The sequence below is a fragment of the Aptenodytes patagonicus genome, chromosome 17 (assembly GCF_965638725.1).
Source record: "Aptenodytes patagonicus chromosome 17, bAptPat1.pri.cur, whole genome shotgun sequence".
Lineage (NCBI taxonomy): Eukaryota > Metazoa > Chordata > Aves > Sphenisciformes > Spheniscidae > Aptenodytes > Aptenodytes patagonicus.
Genome location: NC_134965.1, coordinates 1,295,953 through 1,321,964, shown reverse-complemented (window position 1 = coordinate 1,321,964; position 26,012 = coordinate 1,295,953). Strand labels below are relative to the sequence as shown.

General features: G+C 44.3%; 1 protein-coding gene across 1 annotated transcript in view; it reads right to left on the bottom strand.

The window, feature by feature from the left end:
• The window catches only part of LOC143168310 (S-adenosyl-L-methionine-dependent tRNA 4-demethylwyosine synthase TYW1-like), a 108,648-nt gene extending 82,848 nt beyond the window's left edge, over positions 1–25,800 (bottom strand). Inside the window, exons 1-8 of the mRNA XM_076354626.1 lie at positions 25,763–25,800; positions 23,713–23,861; positions 22,864–23,004; positions 21,640–21,741; positions 20,644–20,838; positions 19,556–19,837; positions 18,209–18,331; positions 4,428–4,554 (exon numbers count right to left, since the gene is read on the bottom strand). Coding sequence (XP_076210741.1) covers positions 4,428–4,554; positions 18,209–18,331; positions 19,556–19,837; positions 20,644–20,838; positions 21,640–21,741; positions 22,864–23,004; positions 23,713–23,847 — 1,105 coding nt within the window. The 5' untranslated portion in view covers positions 23,848–23,861; positions 25,763–25,800. The remainder of the gene's footprint in view (positions 1–4,427; positions 4,555–18,208; positions 18,332–19,555; positions 19,838–20,643; positions 20,839–21,639; positions 21,742–22,863; positions 23,005–23,712; positions 23,862–25,762) is intronic.
• Positions 25,801–26,012: the final 212 nt, after the last annotated feature.

Sequence of the window (26,012 nt, the reverse complement as noted above, 5' to 3'; positions counted from 1 at the left end):
CAGTGTTACTAATCCCTGACCCAGCTGTGAGCTGCTAGTGCCACCTGGAGTTTAATAGCTATACATAAAGCATGCCGAATCCCAAAGATGCATGCAAACATTTCAGCACATGGCCCGCAAAAGTACACATCCAGCAGCACCAATCTCTGTGCAATGTCTTTGCACAGTGCATCTTATTTCCCAAGTCCGGACACTCATCAAGCTGAGATGGTCAGAAGAGCTCAGAGCTGCAGGCACTGGAAACCTCAGTCCAAGAATGGACAGCAAAAGCCACCAAGTACCTTTAAAAACCTAATCTCATACAAGTTTGGTATGCATTTGAAAAGCCCAGTCTTCAATATTTTTTCTGGTCAGCCTCTTGATTGCCCATACACACTGAAAAACATAGATCAAAGTGTATCTTTATATCAACCATGAAGTCAAAGCACGAAAAGAAGTGGTTACTGAAGCAGCCCACGCTACCAGATACAAGCTGTCTCCTAATACCAGTTGCCTTTGGATACAAGTAAAATAGAGGTATCCTGGACTCCCTGGTGCTAAATTGTAGGCTCACGTAACCAATAAAGACAGAACAATCCACCTGGACTGCAGCAAAACTGTACCTGTGGTAGCAGAGACACAACAGAATAATTTATACAACGTCAGCGGGGTCACTCTTTGGGTATCATTGTGTTGCCTACCATGAAAAGCACATGGTAGTATTGTGTTGTATTTAGTACTGCTACAGTAGAAAAGAACAAAGCAAAGAGCATGTTGGAAATACACGGTACGAGCAGCTTAAGAAATCCAGGTCCTTGGAATCTCCTAAGCAAACAATCAGCTCTTCAGGGTTTTGAGTTTGTTTTTTCTCTGTTTTATTCCTGCACATTTAAGAGAAGCACATCAAAGAAGACCTGAAGACAACTGTAACTTGACAGGGATGATGAAATTGGCTGTCACTGTGCGACATCATGTTTGACCTCCAAATATTTCAAGAAGTTAGCTGCAGTAAAACCATGATTCCCCCAACTGCCAGCCTTTGCTTTCGTATTCAGCATGAGTTTGTTTGGCTTTCAGTCTGATCATCACTATCAATAAAACATTTGGCAAATCAAAGAGCAGTGAAAACTAATGACGGTTAACAACCTGAACAGAGCACAGGTCTTTGCACCATTGCTGTACTGACTTTATAGCAGCAGGAAAATGTAAGAGAGTCAATATTTCTGTACCTGTAAAATAAGCACAGCTGATACAGGGGACACAGAAGGAACCGCTGTGGATTCACACTGGGTTCTTTACAGTCACCTTTCCTATTAAAACAGCAGCTTGAGACTCCCTCTAAAGCTAAAGGAGGATTTAAATTCACTTCCTGAAAAATCAGCGAAGGGCCCCATGATCAGCAGCTCTGGAAAGGCAAACTTCACCACGTACAAAATCCTCCTGGTACCCAGCCCAAGCAAAAAAACTTTAAGCCCAGCAGGGACTGTTTTGAGAACCTGTAAACTACAGAAAACAAATGAGAACATGTTAGGCTGTATCTACTAATCATTATAGGAAACATTAATATAAAAAGTTTGCTTCTATTTTCAGTTTATTTCATGACATCTACCTAAACAGATGAAATTACTGAAGCATTAACACAGCAAAATGGTACCACTGCAAATACAACAGAGCCCAATATTTCAACTGTCAGCCTCTCTCCCTCTTTCCAGCTACATTTGTTACTTGGAGGCACTAAAGAGTTTGTGCTGTATTTGTTTTTTATGCAAGCCTGAACACTGATGGAAAGGGAATTGGCATTTTCTCACAACACGAGATTGGCTATGACTTTAAAAAGCAACTATTATAGAGCGTCTTTTATAAAGGTATTTGCAACCAAGCAACTACAAAAGCTAACACCTATACACCCCAATAGGTGAGGCTATATTTAGCTGAAATTCAATGCCAGTGCTAAAATAAAACCATTGTTTAAGCAATATTCAGTTTAATTTACAGGAAGGCAAATTTGTCTGAAGGTGAATCAAAATAAAAAGAGCAAGCATTACAATAGTCTGAAGAGATGCTGTTCAAAGGCAAATTTCTGTTATGCAACTACAATTTAAAAGAACAGCTTTCTCCTGAGTCACTAGTACTGTTTTTTTCTTCTCTTGGGCTAATTATGCCCTCAGGGATAATCTTGAAAAGACACTGAACCTATACCCAAAGCAACCAGTTGTTGCTAAATAAATTAGATTATCTTTTGACTACGTTGCACTTGTTATTTTGGGGGGAATGGTGCTGAGGGAAGGAGGGAGTTGTTTTATTTTTATAGCCACATAAGCCTGTCCTGGTGTGTTATTTGCAGAAAAAAAAATGTTTTGTGACATGAAAAAAGAAAGGCAGCTTCTCTAATGGTCACTCAACAGTGAAGAAAAAAATTACGTGAGTAGCAGAGGAAAGGAGGGGAAGGTTGTGCCAGCGAGAGGCAGTTGTAACTGTAAGGATACAGACACAATTGTCTTAAGTCTTTGAAACTGCAGATTTAAGTAAGTAGATCCTACTCATTGATCCAATGCTGGCACTACCCCAAATGTCAAAGGAAGGGAGAAATACGTACCTACTTATCTGGATAATGAATTCCTGTCCCTGGAACCTCACAAAGAGCTTACCTTTGTGTGAAAAAAAATTATGGTAGGAAGGTGACCTTCCCTCCAGCACTGTTTTCATTTTTTAAATGACCACTTTTTATACACCATTAAAAAGGGACCGTTTCATTCATTCCCCAGAGCAACGCAGACTGGGTCTGAAAGTGAGCCAGCGTGAAACACTCCTGAGACTACCACGGTGCACCACAGAGCCCTGCACCACAAAAAAGCCAGGGCAGTGTGCTACTCCCCTTCTCAGAAGTCAGTACCACAGGCAGTCTCCACAGCCCTTCTAGGGTTCCTGCATCCCGAAGCAAAACCTGAGATGTCACGGGGACTTGGTACACCCTTCCATGGAGTCAGTGGCCCCTGTAACCTCTCAAAACAGGGGACCTGCAGCAGACAAGCGTGCTCACCTCCCTGCTGCCCATTTCTAGACAGCCATGTCTCCAGCAGCCCGCTCCCCCAGCCCTGCTAGCCAAATCCACCTGTCCTCCAAACATCCTTTCAGGCAGACAGAACAATTAGCATTCTGGATCAAACACAGACAGTAGTAACTAAATAAATTAATAAATAAAAATAAAAGGCTGTAACAGTGCTCCAGCTGCTCTGCAGCACACTGCAGTGTAACTACCACCACATTACAGCCTTCAGAATTGAAGCTGAAAAGATATATTGAACCAGCCTCCTACAGTCCTTCCGCTGGTCCCAGCCAGCAGCAGCATCACTACGGACGTGAAGAGGAGGCAAAGTCACTGCCACTCCTTGCTAAGTCTTTACTTTATTCCTTCAGACTACAAATTTAAAGGATGGCTTTTTATTTTATAGCTGTACTAAGGTTAATGAAAAAAAACCAACAACGAAACATGTCAGATGATGGGCACAATGCAACACCAGTCACCTACAAAAGCTCGGGCCGAAGAACAGCTGAGATCCTGGGGAGAAAAGGTGCTGGGATCCCACAGCTGCTGGACTCACACAGAACGTGGTTAGAACTTCAGAGCCCAGCTCTGTAGCGAGGTGCCTCCACTGCAATAACCAGAAGTGCCTTCTCAGAAGCATCAAGAGAGATACTATCGATTTAGCAGGCAAGAAAAAACTGAGCGCACACTCATCCTAAAAGATAAACAAAATGAAACTAAACTCCCTTTAGTCTCCAACTGAGCAGCATAGGGGAGCTCACATCACCCTTCTCCTGGCTCTGCCACTCAGAACTGAGGCTTCTGAACTGCAGGGTTGTCAGTCTGGCTTTTCTCATGATTGCCCTTTGTTTTAAAAAAGGCGTTAAGTTCATTAAAACTGTTCTCGACAGCTCATAGGAGAACTACTGATCTAATCATCTACTGGATTGTTACAGTTAGTTTGAACGACTTCCTTTTCTGGAAATAAAGTTTCAGTAACAAAATCAGAGTTTGAAACTGAAATAAAAGCAGGGTACTAAGATGCAAAACAGAGATGCAAAGCTGATCTTTAAATATTCTTTGAGAAACCTACACTCTGGGAGCTAGAGGCATGTGGGAGTATCACCTTCAATCTCAAGCTACCTTAGCAGATACATTAAACCCTGCGAACTCTGATACGCTCTCCACGTTATAGCGTGCATCACAGAGATGCATTACCCAGCTTTAGCTTCTTCCCCTGCAACAGTGAGGTACAAACAGCCCCTGCCTAATCTTTGTCCTGCCTCTGGTTAGAGCCTACCATGACTGAGGGTCCAGAGCAGTATCTTTAACATGAAGAACACCTTCTTTCACTTGCTCTGTCGAAAGTCTACCACTAAGACTTCAAATCCTGGTCTACCATCTGGTCTTCGCAGAACCTCACCTTGTTTTGTGAGTGCTTCTCTCAGAGCCGGGGTAATCATCTCTCTCTTTTCATCCTCCTCCTTCCTCCCAGCGTTCTCTCGAGTCAAGCTCGTTCCAACATCTCCTTCCTCGAGCTCACGTTCTCTCTGTTTAAAGACAGTCAGTTACAACTATTTAGATTCAAGCATCACATTTTAAACACTGTGGCACAGTTCAGCTGCAGGCCTGCTAAACTTAAAGCTGACACGAGTGGCCACACATGAATTCTTGCTTTCTATCCCTCTTCTCATTAGACACTGACCCTTCAGTAATTTAGGACAGTAAATTTAAAAAAAAAAAAAAGAAGAACCCACACACACACACAAGATTTGTTCTACTAACACAGCAATAAAATTCTCTACGACATTTTAAGAAACAAAGTATTTGAATCTCATTCGAGAGTGAGAGGGACTCCAGGATTTAAACCCAAGTGTTTCACGACTGCACAATAATCTCCTCTCTCTGCAGAACGCAAACTGGAGGGAACAAACCATTTTGTGCCTGACACGCAGTTGCCTGGAGTGACAAGCAGCTATTGTCCCAATTATTTGGGGCAGGTCAGGGAAGAAAGCCACGTCACTACAATGAGTTAGGCAGCCCAGGAGTTTACAGAGTAGAAGCTGTGCTCTCCACAGGTTGCCTAAGGCAGCCACGTGCACCACCAAAATTCAGTGGTCACCAAAGGCCCTGCAAGAAAAGGCTGTTCCCCCTACCACGCAGTCAACTCAGACAAATGAGCTGCAGCACCCACCTAAGCCTGGCTTCCAGCAGATGCTGCTTTATAGACACAGTTAAGCCCTTGGAGCTTACTTAAAACCAAATGCAGGAATATCACATATTACCGTAAAGTTACAAGCAGGAGAAGCAAACCCCAGCACATAAGAAATTGTGAATCCCCCGCTGTGTAAGTGTCACTTCTGAGACTTTATGGGTATTTATTGTTTCATGTCTGCACAAAGAAGCATGAAAGTGTAAATAATTACTCTGATATTTCATGCAACTTGTAATCTGTCAGTCCTTTATGGCTTTTTTGAAATATTAAAGGAATTACGGATAAGCAACAAACAAAAACCAGCAGAGGACATTTTGTTTTCACAAAACTGAGGCTATTTCACATCCAACCCTCTTTTGTGCCAAAGGCATCAAGAAGTTCATACAAACACTTCCAGTTTGAGTCTACCCACCAACTGTTAGCATCACTAAGGAAACCAGTGCCCTTGACTTGCCAAACTGTTCTTCACAAACGGGGAAAGTAATCTAGCCATAGACAGACAGATTTCTTTTGTACGTGAGCAAAATTTCAGAAAATAAAGGTGCTTCAGAAGCAAAAAAAAAACACCACCAAAGAAACCCAAGAAAACCCACACAGACTCAGAGGTTCAAGGACAAAACAGAGTTCCTAATGAGCACTTGAGAAGGGAATAGGAACGTAAAACACTTAGGGACAGAGGTTACCACCTTTCCTACTCGTTTTGAATAAAACTGCTCACGGTTTCAGGGAGGTTGTGCAGGCAGGTATTTTCTAATGACCAGTAACACAACGTGGTCCTTACTGAAGGAGAAAGCGGTTTCCGTCTTCTATTTCCTTTCACTCAGTTTGCTGAGTTTTTAGGCAGGATTTCATTGGTTTCTATAACGCTTCAAAACTTCCCTGAAAGGCTAGCTCTATTAAGTACTTGTCATTTGTTAGGTTTAAAAGCTCATTTCTTGAGACTTCATCTTCATTTATCAGCAAGATGCTGCAACAGTAAAATATTAATATTACTGGAAAAGCCTCATGCATAAAGAAGGAAGGAGATAAAAGATGAAGATTTTCTCTCCTTTTAACTATTAAGCCTTAAATAAAGAGCTTCTCCTCCCACAAGCTATCATTTAACCCAGAACTAGTCCCGGCCATCCACTTAAAGAGGAAAGGCACTATCTTAGTACAAATTTGTTAGCTACTTAAAGCAAAATGCTACACAGGATTTACAAGTGGACGCATCCTGGCCTATCTGCTCTACAAGCTCATGCCAGGTTAATTTCCCAGAAGAACTAAATATGCATTATGGAGCACATCATAATATTAAAAATACAGTGACTGACTTAAGTACAAATGAGACATCCCATCCAAGACGGCCTTCAGATACAGAAAAAGTCCTTCTGAATTTAAAGGGTTTGCCTGCCTGTTACTGCAATATCTGAGAAAAGCACCTAAATATAAGAAGAACAAATAAAGTTGCCTTACTGGCAGGGCAGAAACACATTTATTTCAATAATCATTTTTCCCCTCACAGAAGTGATAATATTTTTTTTCCCCTTCATCCTGATGTGAAAGCCTGTAAACAAAATAATCATTTGTTTTTCTCTGAACTGCAATACCTGACTTGTTTGGTTTGGCAAGTGATCGGCTCCAGATATTTCTTGGGGGAAATGGAATTCACAGCCCTGGGAGTTTTACTTATTTGCTTAATAAACCTTTCATATCTATTATTTAGAGTTTGAGTGAAGTTAACTTTGCAGAGAGCAAACTTCTCAAGTTCTGGTGATTTAGCAGAAAGCCCTGTAGTAAATCTAAGGCAAATTACTGTCTTTCCACAACAAATCAAGCACGTAGTGACAAGAGCCAGCTTTTCATGCCCTTGAAATACTTCACTGCCAAAAAACTGAATAGTCATCCTCTGGTCTGTGTTCACAAACAAGAGAACTCACAGATGAGAAAACCTAGGAATACCCTCCAATTTCTTGATACTGCAAGGCTCAGCCAGCTCTTGCTGCAGCCTGCTGAAGGGTTGGGGGTTTTTTTGCTACTGCCATTGAAGCAGACCTGAATAAAAGCAATTGAACTTCATGTGTAAGGACTTAGGATCACCACCTCTACAGGTGAAGGCAAAAAAAAAAATCTCTTCCCTTCTATTGCCATACAGGCAGCACAACAGACACAAGCAGTACATACTTTATGGGCAGGCAGGGGAAGCCCATTTTTGATGGGTTAAGAGCAGAGGGTGTCCAACAGACATGTGCAAGACCCTCAGCATTCCCTGCCAAGGCAGAGGTATTGCTGCCCCTTTGACAAGTCACAGTACAGGCGTTTCAAATGATTTCCTACAAATATGCCTACAAAACTCATCCACAGCCACATTCAGATACGGTCAGACTGTCCAACAGGACGTGCTACTGCCACTTCTCCTCTCTGAAGCGCTCTCTCCCGGACATCAACCTACCCAATCTCTCCCTGTGTTTTCTGGTTTATTACATCAAATGCTTTTCAAGCTAAGACTGCAGGGGCAAGGGGGAAAAAAAAAAAAAAAAGAAAAAAAAAAGAAGAGAGCAAGTTCAGCATAACTTCCATGCAAAAAAGTATTCCCTAAACTACCTTAGTTTAGCATCTTTAGCCTCATGGCTCTATTTATTGATGTGCCACAGCTGAAAAAGACATGCTCCCCGACAAGTTTTTACTCCTGGAAGGAAAATGACACCCAGAATATCCTAATTTTGACTGAACTTCTTTCCTACTTAACCTCCCAGTGGTCAAACAAGAGGGAACCCCTGGCCTTGTCATGATTTACAGCCTCATCCATCAAAATGCTCCAGGATCTTTTAACAAATGAAAGGCACAAACATTAAGAAAACAGTAATACATCAGGGGCTGGAGCCAGGACTAACAGAACCAGCACTAAGGGAAAACGTTGCCAAGGCTATCAGGAAAAGACTGCCTGGCAGCAAGAAGTATTAGTAAAACTTTCCCAGGGGAGTCATTAAATGAAGTATTAAAGTTCATGAATTACATGAACGAAGAGTTAAAGTTCACACCGAGCAGAGCTCTGGAAGCAATACTCCAGTGGCAAGAGGACAGCTAGAAAAGCTGACAACTTTTCCCTTAGTTCAGGCTCAGCTGTCAGCGGCACCATAGGCAAGAACCACGTGGGGATTTTTTTTGAAAGTTGACTAGACATCAGGCTGCCCACGGGAATGGCACTCATTTCCTTACAAAGCAACCTTCCTGCAAGACTAAAACACACGGAAAAAGAACAGGGCAGGGAGCAGACTTGCACAAAGATACTCTTGAACACAACAGAAGAGGAGCAGAAGACTGCTAGTGCACTGTGGGAACCTTTCTGCTCCAGGTACAAAGCTCTGGCTGTCACAACATAACCGTAACAAACAAAGACAGAACTGCAATTTGCTCCGTCCACGGCCTAAACACTCTGCCAATCTTACAGCAACATGGGATACTCTAACTGCTGTCAGTCATCAATAAAAATGGCTTTGTGCATTCACAAGTGAGCATAAAAATGAATACTGGAAATTTGGATTGAGTAATCGGTGAACCAGCAAACACCCCAACAGCATGAAAATCTAATTGAAAATAGCTACTAGAGTCTACATAATCACAGGCTACATACCCGCTCCATACATCGCTGCCCAGTTAAGCACAAAAGCCTGAACTGAAGCAAAAAGCAGACAAGGGTTGAAAGCCTGACAGCTGAGAAATGGGGAACTTGGCGATCCATTGCCTTGCCATGACTGAAATAGGAGGTGGCTTGATCAAAAGCAAAAATCTTGGCACACGTTTTCAAGAAGCGTCCCTAAAATGGGGAAAGCCCCTGAGAAGTTCTGACTGATACCAACAACAACAAAAAAAAAAACCCACACCAAACGACACACAAAACAAAGAACACACACTCTGAAGCAAAATTTTTTTTCCTCCTGGAATAGAAACCTTTGTGAACTTTCAATAACAAGCGGGAAGGAAGTCTCCATCCACATCTACCTTACTATGCTGTAGAATAACAGAAGGTCCCTCGCATTATTCTGAGGCAGCAGGTACTAGCTGCCATGCAAAGAAAGAACGCTACAGACCTGCAGCCCAGCCCCCGCAGAGGGAATCCTGCCTTTTCTTTTGTTTGAAAAGTCAATGCTGAGATTTTTGGACTTACACAACAGCATTTTAAAGCCCAAACTCAGGCAGACAAGTAGTGACAGAAGACTTGTGCTGCTATCCAACTGTATCAGTCTGAAAGGGCACCGCGCATCTTCTGTGAAATGCAGAAGGATAAGTGATCCCACCAATGTCCATTTTCTTGTAGGTTCAACATCAGGCAGAATCCTCAAGGACAAAAAGATTCCCAGACCACAACTCTAAAAAATATATCTGCAGGGCTACAGTGGGGTTTAAGATTGCTTCACTGAGCTATAATATCACTGCTCTGCTGTAGGGAAGGTTTTTATAAGGTGTCGTTAAACCACAACTCCATTTCACATACAGCTGCGTGATTCTGTTGACATTTGTTTGATTTGAGAAACTTCCTTGCACACACTATAAAGACGACTGATTTTCAAAGGAAACAAAAGAATCAAAACTGAAAATGTGTCTGTCTCCACCCAAAAGTGCCTAGCTTATATTTGAAAATTGGGCCATATATTCACATTTTTATTTCTTTCTTCTGTGCTACAATAATCACAACCAAAATCCAGGTAACAGGATTTAACAAGTGTCCTGAAATGCCCATCCTAAAACCAGTAAGATTTTCCACTTCAGTCTATTCTGCTTTCTCACACACAGAGCATGCAGCACACATCTTTTCACAACATCTTGCCATATTTTGCGGATTTTTTTTTAAATGGCTCTGTAAAAGGCTTCTCCACTCCATCATTTCTTTCTTTTCCTTACAGTTTAGGACTAAAAGGGCATTTCATTTCAACACCAATCTTTCAAGTGGTCAAAACGCCATGCACACATTTAAAAAAAAAAAAAAAAAAGCGTGATGAATTTTGATTCTGCAATCGTTTGCTATGTTTGAAGAAGCCTCCAGTCAATCTGAGCTAATACCAGCTAGAAGTATATTTCCTAGTAGCGATATCTGTTGTGGAAAAGCCAGCTCTTGTTAGCAAAGCTGGCTGGACTGCAGACTGCTGTTTTGTGTTAGAAACTCTGAATGCCTTCCACAGAAAGGAAGGCATCCAGTGCATGCTAGCGTACTGACAGACATTGCCGAGCAGCAGTCAGTTCTCGTATCCACCTTAAAGATGCAGCTTTCACTGGTCTTCAGAATTCTTGTAACTCAGGAAAGCATCTAACCATAAACATGTTAATACAGATTATGAAACACTAGGAAAAGCGTTGAGCAGAAGAGCTCCACAGTTTTCCTAGGACCATGAGAGTCCCAAGCATGACTCCCCACTTGGGTTAGTCTTCCCAGGAAGACCATTTTGCCAGAGACTACATGCAAGCTCACAATCAGCAGAAGTCAGCACTGAACTAGAGAGCGGCATGGGAAAGTCCCTACTCACATTTACTCTACCTGCCTCCTCCCTGAGTGGAAGCTGCATACAAGTCTTTCAAGCACCCACATTAACAGTTTTGGCCTGCAGCCCATTCAATGATATGCATCAACCAGCTTTTCAGAAATATTAGATGAGAGGCCACAAGATTATCATAATACATTATTAAAGTCAAAAGAAAATTGCCTGGTTTCTACCATAATCAATCTTCATTGACTGTAAGATAATGTAAAGTAGTCAATTAGGAAGACGGAACAAGACAGATATCCAAGAGCCCTGCAGAGCATCCCTCAAGACCCAAAGCCCCCCTTTCCAAAATTACAGGCCAAAGAAGAGTCAGAAGTGTGCTTCATCCTCCCAAGGGGACACAGCACAGTTCCATGCACACCACCACACAAGCTGCTTTTCCAGCAAAGCCTTGTGCTTCGCACCTGGGTCTCTTCTGCACACTTGTTTACAGTGGATGATCTATAACAGCACTCATCTTTCTAAAACTACCGACCCATTGTTGTTTCGGTAGTGCCGATCATCACAGGGACCCAGCCCAAATGAGCTGGGTCAGAATGAACCCCGACATGGGGATCACGCGCTAGCACAGATACAGACCCAAACTGCCTTGCCATGAACCACTGGCACAGAGGCTCTGGCCATGCCAGCAGCAAAAAGGAACATCATTTTCTCATGCAAAAGCTTAACTGTGCTATTAGGAGAAAAATCCACAGTACGATTTGGCAGATGTGTAAGTATGCTGTGCAATACAGTTTAATGTCATGTTACAGTGTCCAGCTCCTTCTGTAGAGCTGAGATAATGCTACTTCCATTCTCTTACGCCACACTCTTCTGTTCAGAAGGCTTTTAGGAGAAGCTCCATCTCTTCTGCATATCCACACCACCTAACAAAATGCAATCCCCATCTCAAGCCAATCCTCTGCAACCAACAGCAAAAGAGGGATGCCAGAATATCAGCTCTGACATGAACAAGGAAAGGTAGATACTTCGCCTGCTTTGGCAGCCCAAGTATCAGCAAAGGAAGCAAAACTGTGGCTCACTTTATAACAGGAAAGAAAAAGCAGCTCCCACTGTCCATAACTGGTGCTACCCTTCACCCAGAGGGGCAGGACACTGAACAAGACAAAGATGTATACTTTTGCAGGTGAGAGCCACTTACAAACTATACTGACCACTGGGAAGTCACAGCAAATAAGAAGGTTTGATTGGAGACTCTGGGTGGACAGGCTTACTGCCAGCTGCGCTGCCAAATGACCAATCTGCAGGGTTTGTCTAGCAGAACATGGACGCATTTACTGTACCTCATAACACCTTACCCAAACAACATATTTCTCTGGTAATAGATGCTGCGCTCCCACAGGACATCCTTGTGCTACTCTCTCCTTAGATACAGCGACCACATCAGCGGGCCACTTCCTCCGTGCTTCTCCCAGCAATTACCCTCAGCAGATAATTACTCTGTGCATTGATTTGTGGACTTCTGTTCAACTGTGTTACTTGGATGGCAAGAACCTTAAAAAATGCACAGGAAAAATAAACACCTGAGAAATGCAGCACAAACTTTGTGAGAAACAGAAAGCAGATGGGCTGGACTGCTGCATGCTAAACCCTGATCATCTCCAACAACAGATGTGGTCAAGAAAAGGTTGCAAAAAAAGAGAGGAAGCCCAATACTTAGGGGGACTTCAGACTTCCAAAATTTTGTGTCTGTCTATCAGCTCTGCTTCACTACCCATTTACTGACTAATTTACAACAAACTAAAGAACAGCAAGGGATATGGGATCTACCAGCCAGGGCAAAAATAACAGTCTTCATTCATAGCTCTCAAAGCCCTTTACGAAGGCTTGTCAAGGAAGCCAGTATCATACTACATGTCAAAGACAGTATGTCCAGCCAGAGGTTACCTTTAAAGTAACTTTTTTTTTCCCCTCTTTGCATTAGGCACTCCCAAGCCTTACATAGAAAAGGCAAGCCTCAAGATCTCTTGTAATGTTGTTTATGAATTGTAATTCTTTTCAATAGCCAAGGTTTAGAGAAGAAAGATTTGAACACAGGAAAGGGGAAGGGTAAAGTGTCCCTGTGACAAATCTAGATTTTAATGCTAGAAGTAGTCCCCAAGCAGTTAAATGATATTTCTTAAAGCTTATTTTGAAGTGTAGGATCACACTGAATTCTGAGCCAGAGTAGCAGAGGTCAAAATCTAGCCCAGAGACTGAGCTGTTGCAGATAAGAGCACATTTTTTCTATAGGAATCTTTCACCCATTAAAAGTTAGAGAAAGTTTTTGGAGAGCTCTAAATGTGCACATCATTTTTAGCTGTTTCTAAATCTGACAGCTAAGTATCCCAGGCTTATTCAATTTGGTTAAAATATGGCTAACGATTCTTGCATACTCTAAAGAGTTTCTGCCTGTAACACAAAGCTGCACACAACACTTTGTAAACCTTACACCTTAAATACCTTATACCTTAACACTCACTGCCCCATTTCAAACCAAACTCCAGCCAGCTTCATTAAAAGTTTCTTCACCCAGGGTCAGCAAGGTTTGGTCTCCCATAGCAGCCATACGCTCGCAAAGGGCTCTTAGAAAATATTGCGAGTGGTGTGATTTACAATCCCAGTGGTGGCAAATGGCTAATGTAGGATGACTTTTTAGGGAAGAGTGCCAAAGGGGACCAGGAAACCTCCCCTGTGGCAAATGGATGTAGAAGTAAACAGAAACTTCTTGAACATGCTCTCTGGGACATATTCTGTTTCCTGTAAACTCAGTCTCGGTCTTGCTCTCTCACACACACCCCTCCTCTGCATTTACATTGCAAGTGTGACTATCAGCACCATTAAACTTTGTTTTAGAAAACAAGAACATTAATCTCAAAATTGTGTCAACAAAATATGCCCATCTGATTACTTCCCAACCCATCAAAAAAAATTAGGATATTATTATTACTATTACTCATGCCTGCAGTTTATAAATATGAAGGTTAATAAAGCCATTCCATTCCCTGGGAACAAATCTAGATTGATCTGTCTTTCTAGTTTATCACGATCTCCCAGCTGTGGGAGATAATCTACATTAAGAAATGGTGTCCCTATGATTAATAGCAGCCTTGCAGGCCACAAACATACCCATTAGATTTCACATTTTATCTGATAAATACATTTCAGGGGAGTAACTTTGGAGGACAGGGAAAGCGTGCCACAATTGTAAAATTTAAAAGTCCACTTAGTTATTAAATCCACTAAGAACCACCACTGCCTTCTGCTGCTGCATAAAAGCAATTTGGAGAACAGGCCCAGGTTCTCAGCCTGAAAACAAGCAGCTGGAAGGGCAGAGAAAATCCAGACCTTAACCAACCTAGCTGTGCATCACCCAGCCCAGCCTGGCACCACAGCCTTGGATCACCAGGCACCTAAGAGAAGCAGCCTCAGAGCTGACAGCCTCAGAGCTCCCCAGCTCTCCTTCAGGCCGTGGTTGTATTACGCACTGTTGGACTTTCATGCCTAGCAATTCCCTTCATGAAAGCACAGGCATTATCTTTACTGACATTAAAGGTTTGATGCCAGTTCAGGACCCTAATAAGCATCACCTGCAACTATATCACCTGCAGCAAGTTCCAAAAACTTAATTACTCAGGAAAAAAAGGGATGGATTTTAGCAGCTATGAAGTAGTTATCACCACATAGCATGAGATTTGTTAAACAAAGTGTGGAATTTACCTTTGTATCAGCCATCATTTTATATATTTGAATGATTTCCTGTTGCCACCCAACCTTGTGCCAATTTTTGTGCTCAGATTCAGTGTGCAGAAGGCACCATCACCTTGAACTGTGTACCTTTACCCTCAGAAGCTCTTTAAAAAATCCATCTCTTTTCCAAGGGAGAGTATGTAATGCTACAACTCTACCAGGAAGAGAGGTTCTGGCATTCACCTTGAACTCCCGAATCCATCTGCCTGATCCAAATGACTGCAAGAATCCAGTACCTGTCTCAAGCCCTTTGACAATACTTTGTAAAGTGCAATGAAGCTGCAGCATATGGGAAAAAAAAAAGCTGTAAAACAAAACTCAGCCCTGATTTCCATCAAGTCAAGCAACAGGAGATGGTGCAAAATTAAATTAAGATCACCTGCAGAGATGTGAGCAAACATTTATTAGATACGCTTGCCTCCACAGCCTCACTCTGCCATCCCATAAAAGGCAGGACAACAAGGAATTATGATTCTCTGTGACTGCACATCTGTCTTATCTGCTAGTGATTCTCACAAAAGGCAATACATGCCTGCAAAAGAGATCAAAGCTGGACCCTAAAACATTTCAAATTAACTATACTGCACAAGGCAGAACCTGCTATTCTATCTCCCATATGCAGAGGAGTTAAAATGCAACACCGACATCCACAAAACCCATGCTGGAAACTGTTAGGCACATTTCAAATCCAAGTAACTCTGTATATGAAGAAGTGTCTGTGATATAAACCTGAAATACACAAGTTTTCTTTAAACTTGCTAGCTTCTATAAGGATAGTTCAGATACAAAAACCCAAAGCACTTGCCTGTGTTGGTAGGGACTACTGCAAGACAACAGATTACACCAGTGCAAAACAAGTGTCAGACTAATTTTACACAGTTCAGCATTCTGCTAGAGAAAAAAAAAAAAAAGGCTAAAGGGACAACGCAACTCATCTGAAAAAGAAAACTCATCACACAAACTCATAGCCACTAAAGTGAGAGGATGCGATTTAAACAGAGATGCACTAGATTTAAACAAATATATCTTCCCGCCTGGGAGCAAGAGAGCCTGATCAGGATAAATTACTTTCATATATGCAGATCATCCTGCTCCTTCATATCAAGCCTTCAGCATTTATTTTCGTTATAGTAAATAACTGCACCTATGGGATCATTTTACAATTCAAGTGTTTGCATAAACCTGTTGCAAGTCAACGCACACATTCCCCAGGAGATTCACCACCAAGACAAAGTCATTCTTTCTCCCAGCTAATGATACAGATAGCCATCAGTTCAGGCTCCCTCATGAAATATTTACACAGCTATATCCTGCCATCACTCTGGAAACCCATTCAAGAGAGTTAAGGATTTACATCGAAGTCACTGCTGAGGGCCCTTTCTCCATTACCTGCTCTGGTTACAGAAGCATGAAACCAGAAATGTAGATTGCAGCTAGGCAGATCAGCCGTGCAGAACAGGAATAAAGGGGCCAGTAATGAGAACTACATCGTTTAAGGTTTCAAAATTGATCCAAAAAAGCTGGGACATGACTAGGGCAGGGCAGTTCAGCAGCATCAGCCACAAAAAGGCCGATCCACAGTTTTAAGGCCTCCTGCCTCGTCAGCTGACAACAGCTTATATCCAAAAGGGCCAGGACACTTACACGCACAGCGGTACTTCCAGTCCTCGTCATCGTCTCACACAGAGACTTGCGCTCTCAGGATTTAACCATTTGCAGAGACAAGAAGGCAGCATTCAACTGCCAGGGCAGAACAAATGTTTGCCATCTCCTCCAAGGAAAAGGCAGCAGATCAGAAACTGCAGCTTGCAGGTGAGCGTCTGTGCTCAGACAGCTGTCCCTCAGATCAGGGGGGCTACTTCAGTCAGAGCCACGCGAACCTGATCTACAGAGATATTTGCACTTTTGCAGTGAGTGATTTGTACACACAACATACAGGCCTCCCACCACTCAAGCAGAGCAACAAGAAAGCTAAGGAGAAAGTAGTCAATTGTTTGAATCATGCATCAGGCAAAATGGCAGACAGCAATGAATTTTCACTGCCTAGGTATAAAACCATACCACAATGACTTCAGCCGTGCTCGCTACCAGAACAATGGCCATGAGAAGGTAAGAGCAAGAAGTGTTTTATTGCTGTGTTCACTTTTTATTCATAAACTGGACAATGATATGTGGTTTTCCTGGTTTACACTATATTTGATCATGGTGTTGCCATATTTTGTCAGTCAGTGAAAACTCAATGCCTAATTCTTCATAAAACAGCTGGACGACACCACCTCCCTTCCCTGGTCTAAATCATCTCGAAGGGCATCCTGCTACAGAACACGCAGTTCCCTTTTTGTCAGTGACCTCTAGTGGTGAGCACATGCAGGAGAGAAGAGAGAGGACTACTTCAACACCACAGTTACACAGGGAGAAAGATTGATTCTTTCTCCCACCAACAAATGAAAGCCAAACAGTTCACTCATCCTTCTCCTGCAAACTGCAGCACACAAGTCCATACAAGCTCAGGGACAAGAGCTCTCACGCAGCAGTCTGCCTCGCCCCCGGGTCAGTGGGACTGCTCTCCTAACAGAGTTTGTTACAAGCAGGAGGAATTGTTTTGCCCCCTTTCCCCTCCCTAAGGTGGGGAAAGAACACAGATCCCCATGCTCCCCTTGCAACCCCCTTCCCTCCTAAGCATGCAGCCTCCTGCGATCTAAGGCCTCGCTTGCTGTGGCCCAGCGGTGTCACCTCATTTCAGACTGCTGAGGAAATTGTTAAGATTTGGGAGAGAGCTGTGAGAAATCCACACCATAGAGGTAAACAAGACAAGGAAGGTGTCACTACAGACAGAGGTAGGTTTGTTGAGAGGGGGATGGATAGCAGCTCAAGGGTTCACGAGGAAAGACAGCACCATGGAAAGATCACTAAGGAGGAAAAACAGAGTCAGCAGATGGCAACACAGTACGTTACGGGTCCATTCCAGGGCCAACCCTTCCCCTCCCGACTGCCAACGGCGCAGCCAGCACACTAAGGCTTAGCCTGGTAGCGGTTTATATCCTCACTCCTTTTTGTGTGCTAACCAAATAAATGAGTTTGGTGTATCTTGTTTGCAGACTCTTTGAACACAGACAAAGAAACATGAACAGAACCGCACAGGAACAGAGATAGTAACACCCTGAAACAAAGCAGGAACCACGGTTGTCTTTGACAGGCTCAGCACAGGTCAGATCAAGTTCATCAGCTTGCTCTGCAAGCCTGGCACCTCTTCTTAGGGCAGCAGCAAGCAAGACACAGAAGCTCTTGCAGCAGCGTGTTACCATTCCACCAGCAGCTCTGCTCCCCATCACAACTTACCAGCACAGCACAAGCCTGCATTTCAGCTGATGTACCCACGGGCAGACACAGTAACAGGATTTGTGTTTAGACACTGGACTGTGAATCACAGTGGCAGAAACGTACATTTAGATCTGGATGTTGGCTGTAGAATAATTTCTCTCAGACTGAAAATAACAGGTCACCATTGCAGCATTTGCTCAGTGAACAAGTCACAGCTGATAACTATGTCCAACACACCTCCAAGTATGTTCTTTTTTGGGACAGGTTCTCCAGTAGCTCATATTTTACTCTCCCTCTAACTAGACCCTACAGATTCCAATCCAGCAGGATTGCTCTGTCTCATGGCCAAGTGAAGCATTTAGTTCCCTGTGAGCAAGTGACAAAGACCTGACAGTTCTACACTCACTGTAACAGCAGTACCTTTGCTTTCTTCATGTGGCTCATGATATCGCCAAGATCTTCAACATCGATGACAGAATTTGTGCCTCCAGCTTCCTCGGCATCAGCCTCCTCCTCACTACTGGTTTCAAACAACTCCTCTGCCTGCGTAAGAGATCAAATAAAAAAATAAATTAGGAATGTATCTGAATGTTAAACATAAGACCTTCATCTGTGCTAACCAGTGAAATCAGCTCTCACAATCAGTAAAGACTACTGAAAAAGAAGGAATAGTCTACCAATAACCTGTATAATGTATGAGATGCATTTAAACTTGAGGCTTTTATCAGTGTGTATTTTTAAGAGTTCAGTAGCACACAAGCCACCTGAAACTCAGTCCAGATATCCTACCTCCAGATTGCTCCGCTCTCCTCATGTGCCTATCTGATCACATGAGAAGCAATACAGAGGAGTCCAGCTCCCACTGCGTACTACAGTGAACTGGAAGCCTAAACCCCTTTAACTCCTCCAGGTGCCTCTGCCCGAATGACCAGGGAGTGAGAGATCTGCTTTCCAAGTCAAACTCTTCACCGAGCAGAAAAGTTGTCTCCCTTTCTGTACACAGCCAAGGTACAGCACAACAGCATTGCTGTAACAGCAAGATTTATTCCTCTTGCTTCTGCAGCGGCCAACACACTCAAACCCACTCAGCCAGAAGAGCCCGTTTTCCCACAAAATTCAACATAGCCAGAGTAATCATTTCCAACCCACAGTAAATGGCTTGCAGGGAGGATTAAAGTGCCACAGCAGCTCTGGGTCTTGCACTGTAGAGCAAGAGAGGATTTCTTATTCAAAACCTACAATCAACAAACACTCCAGAAGACACAGAGATGATTACAGACAGACACCTTCAGAGGAAATACAGGACTTGCTCAGGTAACACTCCCTCAACTGCCTTTGGAAAAACCTTGGGACTCAGGCAAAGCACCTAAGCTTCAACAAGTTGAAGTGGAAGCAAGTTAACTGCTCACAGGGAACTAAATGCTTCACTTGGCCATGAGACAAAGCAAAGACTCCGATGAGAACCCAGACCGGCTCCCTGGAGCCTCTGTCACAACATATACCTCCCCCCTGTTCAAGGGGAAGACTCCCTCATCATATAGATGCCATCTAGCCTAGGTCCACCACTAATTCTTTGGTGATTCTTTTTGGAAGACTTATTCTACCTGTTATCCACCATGGGATCTCATCCCTCTTCCCTCCGCTTCACAACAAAGAAGTATCAAGCTCCCACAGCACCCCTCTGGACTGTAGGAGGAAGGAGAGAAGTCAAATAGTGCTCCAAGGGGCACTAAACCAGGAATAAGGCCACATGGATTTTGGCTCTACCTCAGTATTCTCGTATTCTGATGCCCCATGTTCATGATCTGAGCTCTCCTTGCTCTGCTTCCCCGGAGATTTGCACTTCCCTTTCTTGCACTTCCCACTGCAGGGCTTCTTTTCCCCTCTGCAGAGGGCCTGGAGCCGACTGAGGAACTTGGCTCTCCAGGCGTCAAAGTCAGCCTCAATGCTGCCATGCTTGCTCTGGGCCACGTTGCAGTCCCCCTCGGCACGAGTCATGATACGGCTGGCACTGAGCATCCACAGCCACCTGTCAATATTTCTTCCAACCTAGGACAGGAGGAAAGTTAGAGGGGAATTAAATGAAGTCCAAGTTAAACAAAGCAGGCAACTAAGAAAGCAAGGACCAAGCCTGGAAACAGAGTTAGTGAGCTGCACAGGACTGCAAGGCAGGGACTTCTGGACTCCCTCTCACCTGCTGACTCAGAGCACAGACACAAGTCAGTCTGAACACCACCACACATCCTCAGGCCCCCGTTTGAAAATACCTCTGCTATCACACTGATGTGATAAGAGATGAGCTCTGGGAATGAGCTTCTTTGTGCTATGCTTGCTGGTCAAAAAATGGCCACATGCATAACACACAAACATAATATCCTGGTGACAAGTCATGCCGTTTTTCTGACTGAGATGAAACTAATTACCAGGCTAAGATACCGTCATATTTCACATCAGAAAATAAAGCCAAAATCCACACAATACAGCAAAGTACGCAAGTTTGAGAAAAGCGCTCTAAACTAAAAGGCAGCAAGTGAGAGGGTGTACAGTACTGTGCCCTCACGCACTGATAGAAAGCTTTCGAAGCTGGGAAATTAACTCAGTAATGATTTACCAAATGTATTACCATACCCCCCCAGATTAACGCAGTGCTTATGGGACTCCTTTCCCATTTAAGAGGGCAGCACAATTGCTTCAAAGCTGCATTGCCCGTGCCCTAAACCCAGTCCCTAATCAAGTCCGCACGACAGCTGCAATTCTCACACAAACTACCAGTATCATTCAGTTTTGTAGCATTTAAGAAAGCTTAGCCTTTCGGAGGAGCAGAAATCAAAGAAAGGTGCACAGGAGATACTTACTGTGTTGTAGTGATCAACATAAACTGAATTTCCCAAGCCAAACACAGCGTATCTCAGGCCTTTCAGATACGTTTTCCCAAAGCGGAAGTCATTCGCAGCCTCTTCTAACCACTTGCAGAACCACGCTGCACTCTCGGTTGGCTGTCCATCTGTGTACGTAGCTACCAAGAACACACAAATGTTCCTGCTGGTTGTCTAATAATATAAACAGAACAGAAGAGATCACTGCATTTTTCAGAACACTTTACATCAGGAAGAAAGCTGTAACACATGGGCAGCTGGAAGAAGTCAAAAGACAAGATTTTTGCTAAGTGGGTTAATAGTCTTTGGTGTGGGATGCTGCAGGTGATAATCCCAACAGTGGTGAATGGCCATCTTCCCTGCAAAGCCATCTTAAATTAGCCAAGAGAGATCAAGCTGTCTTTCCCCTACTTAACAGAGACACAGTGGTAAAAGAGAACTGGACATCTGCCTTCCCCACCCCAATCAACAGCTGCTTGAACAGACTCTTGCAGCAATAAAGTCTCCCACGGATTCAAAAAAGCAACTACCAATATTCACAGAAGAAAAATCCATCAAGGATTACTCAATATAAACATGCCTCACAAGAAGTTTCTAAGTCTGTGAAGGCTGCAGAAGTATCACCATCTACTTATTCTGGTTTTGAACCCTTCCCCAAGCGTACCCTGTCAGAGGCGGCACAGGGGGACCTGGTGCAGCCACTCTCACGTAACTCACACCCGAGTTACAGAACTAGCTCATACAAAGTCACTGCCAGCATCAAAATATTCTACGTGATCCTTTCCTAGTAATTTTCAAAATTTACGTATTTTCTGGAGGATTGATAGGCTATACTTGCTTACATAGAAGGGAAGCAATTTTCAACACACAGCTTTGCGGATTTCCAGGATAACAGGAGAAAAATACAAGAGGAAAACAGCCTTCGCAATCCCAGGAAAAACTTGTATTTATTATTCGTATTTATGATGTACCTACCTCCTCTGATAAACAATCATCTGGATCATAGTCTCCCATGCTAATGACTTCCACAGGCAAATTAAGGGAAATAACTGCTTCAGCCAGACCTTTGGCAAATCTCTGGGGAAAAAAAAAAAAAAAAAAAGAAATGTAGAAAGTTATCAATTACTTCAACCTAATGTCGTGGTTTAACCTCAGTTGGCAACTGAGCACCACACAGCCACTCGCTCACTCCACCCCCCCCGGCGGGATGGGGGAGAGAATCAGAAGAATAAAAGTGAGAAAACTCATGGGTTGAGATAAAAACAGTTTAATAATTGAAATAAAATACTACTAATAATAATAACAACAAGACGACGACTATACAAAGCAAGTGATGCACAATGCAATTGCTCACCACCCGCCGACCGATGCCCAGCCAGTCCCCGAGCAGCGGCCCCCCCGGCCAGCTTTCCCCAGTTTATGTACTGAGCATGACGTCCCATGGTATGGAATGTCCCTTTGGCCAGTTTGGCTGTGCCCCCTCCCAGCTTCTTGTGCACCTCCAGCCTTCTCAGTCGGCAGAGCATGGGAAGCTGAAAAGTCCCTGACTAGTGTAAGCACTGCTCAGCAACAACTAAAACATCGGTGCGTTATCAACATTGTTCTCATCCTAAATCCAAAGCACAGCACTGTACCAGCTACTAGGAAGGAAATTAACTCTGTCCCAGCTGAAACCAGGACACCCAACTATCGTACGGGTCAAACAAGCCCTGCTATGCCCAGTCACAAGACTTCTCCCAGCACAGAAAGAACAATGACACATGAGAACTGGACACTGGACCTACAATTCCTCACATTAAAAAAAAAATGAAGTATACTGGCTGAAAGAAGAGACGTGAATTTTAATGACTAATGATTTTACATTTACACACACAAATTAAATTTCTTTCTGAGAAAGCACCTAAAACTTCTCTCTAAGAAGACCTGCTAGCAAATTAAGAGTATATTGTACGAGTAAACTTTAAGCTTCATAATCTATGTCTCTACTGCATGCCCCACTTAAAGGGAGTAGAAAAACTGTTATTTTTACATAATTTTCACCTATCTTTCATGTTGGGCAATGAATTCTAATGAGCTAATGAACTTTCTGATGAACTTTCAGATTTTTACACAGTGCAGTGTTTCTAAGGGAAGCAACATACTTGAATCTCAACAGTATTTCAAATCAACTTCATGTAAGTGAAAAAAAGTAACTTATACCTTTGCTGTGCCAGTCTGAGACCCATAGAAAATCTTTACCCCAGCAACATAGACCTCCTTTGCCTGCAGGGTGGCATATCCATTTACTAGTTTGTCTTCTATTCCTTCAGAAGAAGCGGGATTCCCATTGGATTTTTCACCCTACAAAACAAGCGCTGTGTCACATTCAATCCCTTTTCAAAGGGATGTTTTCCCCTTTTTCCCCAAAAGCATTTAAAATTCAAATCCTGTGACCAGACCCTCAGCACTACGCAAATGCGACAGTCAAAGCATTTCAGTTTCTCTCACACCTAAAGAAACACACGAGTAACTATTTCTCTGAACTAGGTCATGCTACAATACACTCGTCTCACACAGGTAACAGGATCCAGGTGAACCCGAGAACCTCCCAACTCGTGCAGCAGAACTTCACTCACCCGCACGAGGAGGTTTTAAATTCCCGAATGGCCTAATCCCACTCCCATCCTAAAACCAGTCCAACCTTGTCATTAGCATCACTGGAAACATGAAAACACTGGGCACAAGCAGAGTGATTTACTCGAAGTGACAGAGCAACCCAGGCTGACACATTCTCTCAGCTACAAAGTGAGAAGCATTCAGCTGAGATCTGCTCTGACATCAGAGCAACGAGGGCGTTTAGTTACCCACAAACATAAGACAATCTAGACTGAGGATCATAACCATCAGATGAACTAAACTACACTGGGGATTTGCAACAACCTAGGTGGGCCCACAGTGAAGTAGCACATTTCACTGCACCAGTGGGTACGCCTTTACCTGGCAACTACTCACTTCCACACACAGATTTTTGGGGTCTTCTCAGACAAAAGCGCTTACGTGTTCAGTTACCTTCTTTTTGGTTTTGGTGGTGGTGAACTGAATGACGATCCAAATGCTTATCCCAAAAGCAACAGCAGAATAGATGTAAAATCTGTGCAGCCATAAGGACACCAGGCAAGCATAGAAGTTGTTCCACGTATCCATTGAGACATCTAAATCTAGAATAAATCAGAGATTTAGCAAGAGCAGATTCCTACAGTATGAACTTATGAGCACACAAAAAATAATCATACAGTACCCACAGTCTCATGCCATTTGCTATTCTTCCCTCAGGCTCTGCAGAAAACAGCTTTTGGTTAAAGACAAGACACTACAATTGAATCAAGGAGCCTTCACCTCAGAGGTGTGTCAGCTGAGTTCCATCTGTGTATCCAAGCTAACATTTTAGACTGTCATACGGAAACTCTGGGTTTCTCTTAGATAGGGCAGGTTCTGTTATAAGGAAAGGCAGAAAATACTTGTGCTGTGCAAGTGTCTGAAAGTAGAAAGTCCTTGTGAAACATCCACTGTATCGTACTAGCCTTAGTTTTCCACAGACCCGACGTGTGCAGATCCCTGGAGCTAGAAAGCTCCATTTCAAGGGGGAAATCATCTCCACAGAGCTTGCTGCTGAACACAACCCTTGCTTGTACGCATTAGACACCACGCTGATTACAACAGCTTTGACCCAGAGTTTCGAGGCCAGACTGAAACCTGGATTCAATTGAGAGTACTTTTTCAGAATTCTATTATCTGAGTCAGGTTTGATTCAGAACAACTGAGATTTTTTCAAGTTGGTTCAGAACATTCAGGGTACATAATGTTGTAGCCAGGAGCACGCTTGCGCGGTGCCTGTGATTACCTACTTCATACGAAACATTCAGGAGCTTAGATAAGGCTCATTTGTGACACTTATTGACTGAGAAACACAGACGACACCCTCCTACTGTTATCTGCAGTCCTCTTGGGTCTTGTTTTTGCAGACATCAGACAAGAGCCCAGAAACAGAGTGTTTCCAAGAAGCTGGAAACTTTACCTTACTTCTCCCCTAGGCTGTTACTTAGAGCACCAGATCAAAAGCTTGAGGGGATGCCCTTCACCCCTCCACCAGCAACACCAAACCTCCCGAAAGAGCAGAGCTGAGAGCGCTTGCCGTTGTGTCGGCCGCCCCAGTGCTGCCAGCCCACACAAGCAGCAAACCCCTCGAGGGGGGCTCCAGAAACCTGCAGCAGCCCAAGTACCCCGCTCCACCTCACCCCCTGTACCTCCCCCCTGTGATTACCCCATGGCACCCCCCCACCCCGGTGCCTGACCCCCCACTGGAGCTGCTCCCCCCTCCCTCACCCCTGTGCCTACCCCAGGACCTGCCCCTCTGCACACACCCCCCCCGAGCCCACCCCATTTAATTCCTCTTCTGTACTCACCCCCACCCACATAGCTACCCCGCTGATCAAGCCCCTCACACAGACCTCCCATTCCCTGCCCCCAGTAACCACCCCACGGTTATTACCACCCCCCCAACACACACACACCCCCTCACGGTTATTACCCCCCCCTCACGGTTATTACCCCCACACACACACCCCTCACACACACACACCCCCTCGCAGTTATTACCCCCCCCAAGTTATCACCCCCCCCACACACACACACCCGCAGTTATTACCCCCACCCCTCACAGTTATTACCCCTCCACACACACACCCCTCTCACAGTTATTACCCCCACCCCTCACGGTTATTACCCCCACACACACACACCCCTCTCACAGTTATTACCCCCACCCCTCACGGTTATTACACACACACACCCCTCACAGCTATCACCCCCAGACACACACACCCCCCAAACGGTTATTACCCCCACACACACAGTTATTACCCCCCCCCCGGTTATTATCCCCCCACACCCCCTCCCCCACAGTTATTACCCCCAGACACCCACCCACCCCCCTCACGGTTATTACCACACACACCCCCCTCACGGTTATTACCCCGGCCCTCGCACTGACCCCCCTACGGGCATTACTCCCCCCATACGCCCCTCCCTCACAGTTATTACCCCCCACAGACACACACACCCTTCCCTCGCCGTCACTGACCCCCCCCGGCCCCTCGCTACACCGGGCTCCCGGTCCCACGGCCCTCACCGGCGGAGCCCCCCCCCACTCGCCTCAGGCCATGTGCCGCCGCCTTCCCCTTCCGGCCGCCTCCCCCCGTTTCCCTCCGGACGGCTTTTGCTGGCGCGACGGGAGGCGGGGCGGGGGACGACGGGGAAGGCGTGGCGGCGGCCAATGGGGAGGCAGCGTGGGGCGGCCCCGCCCGCCGGCC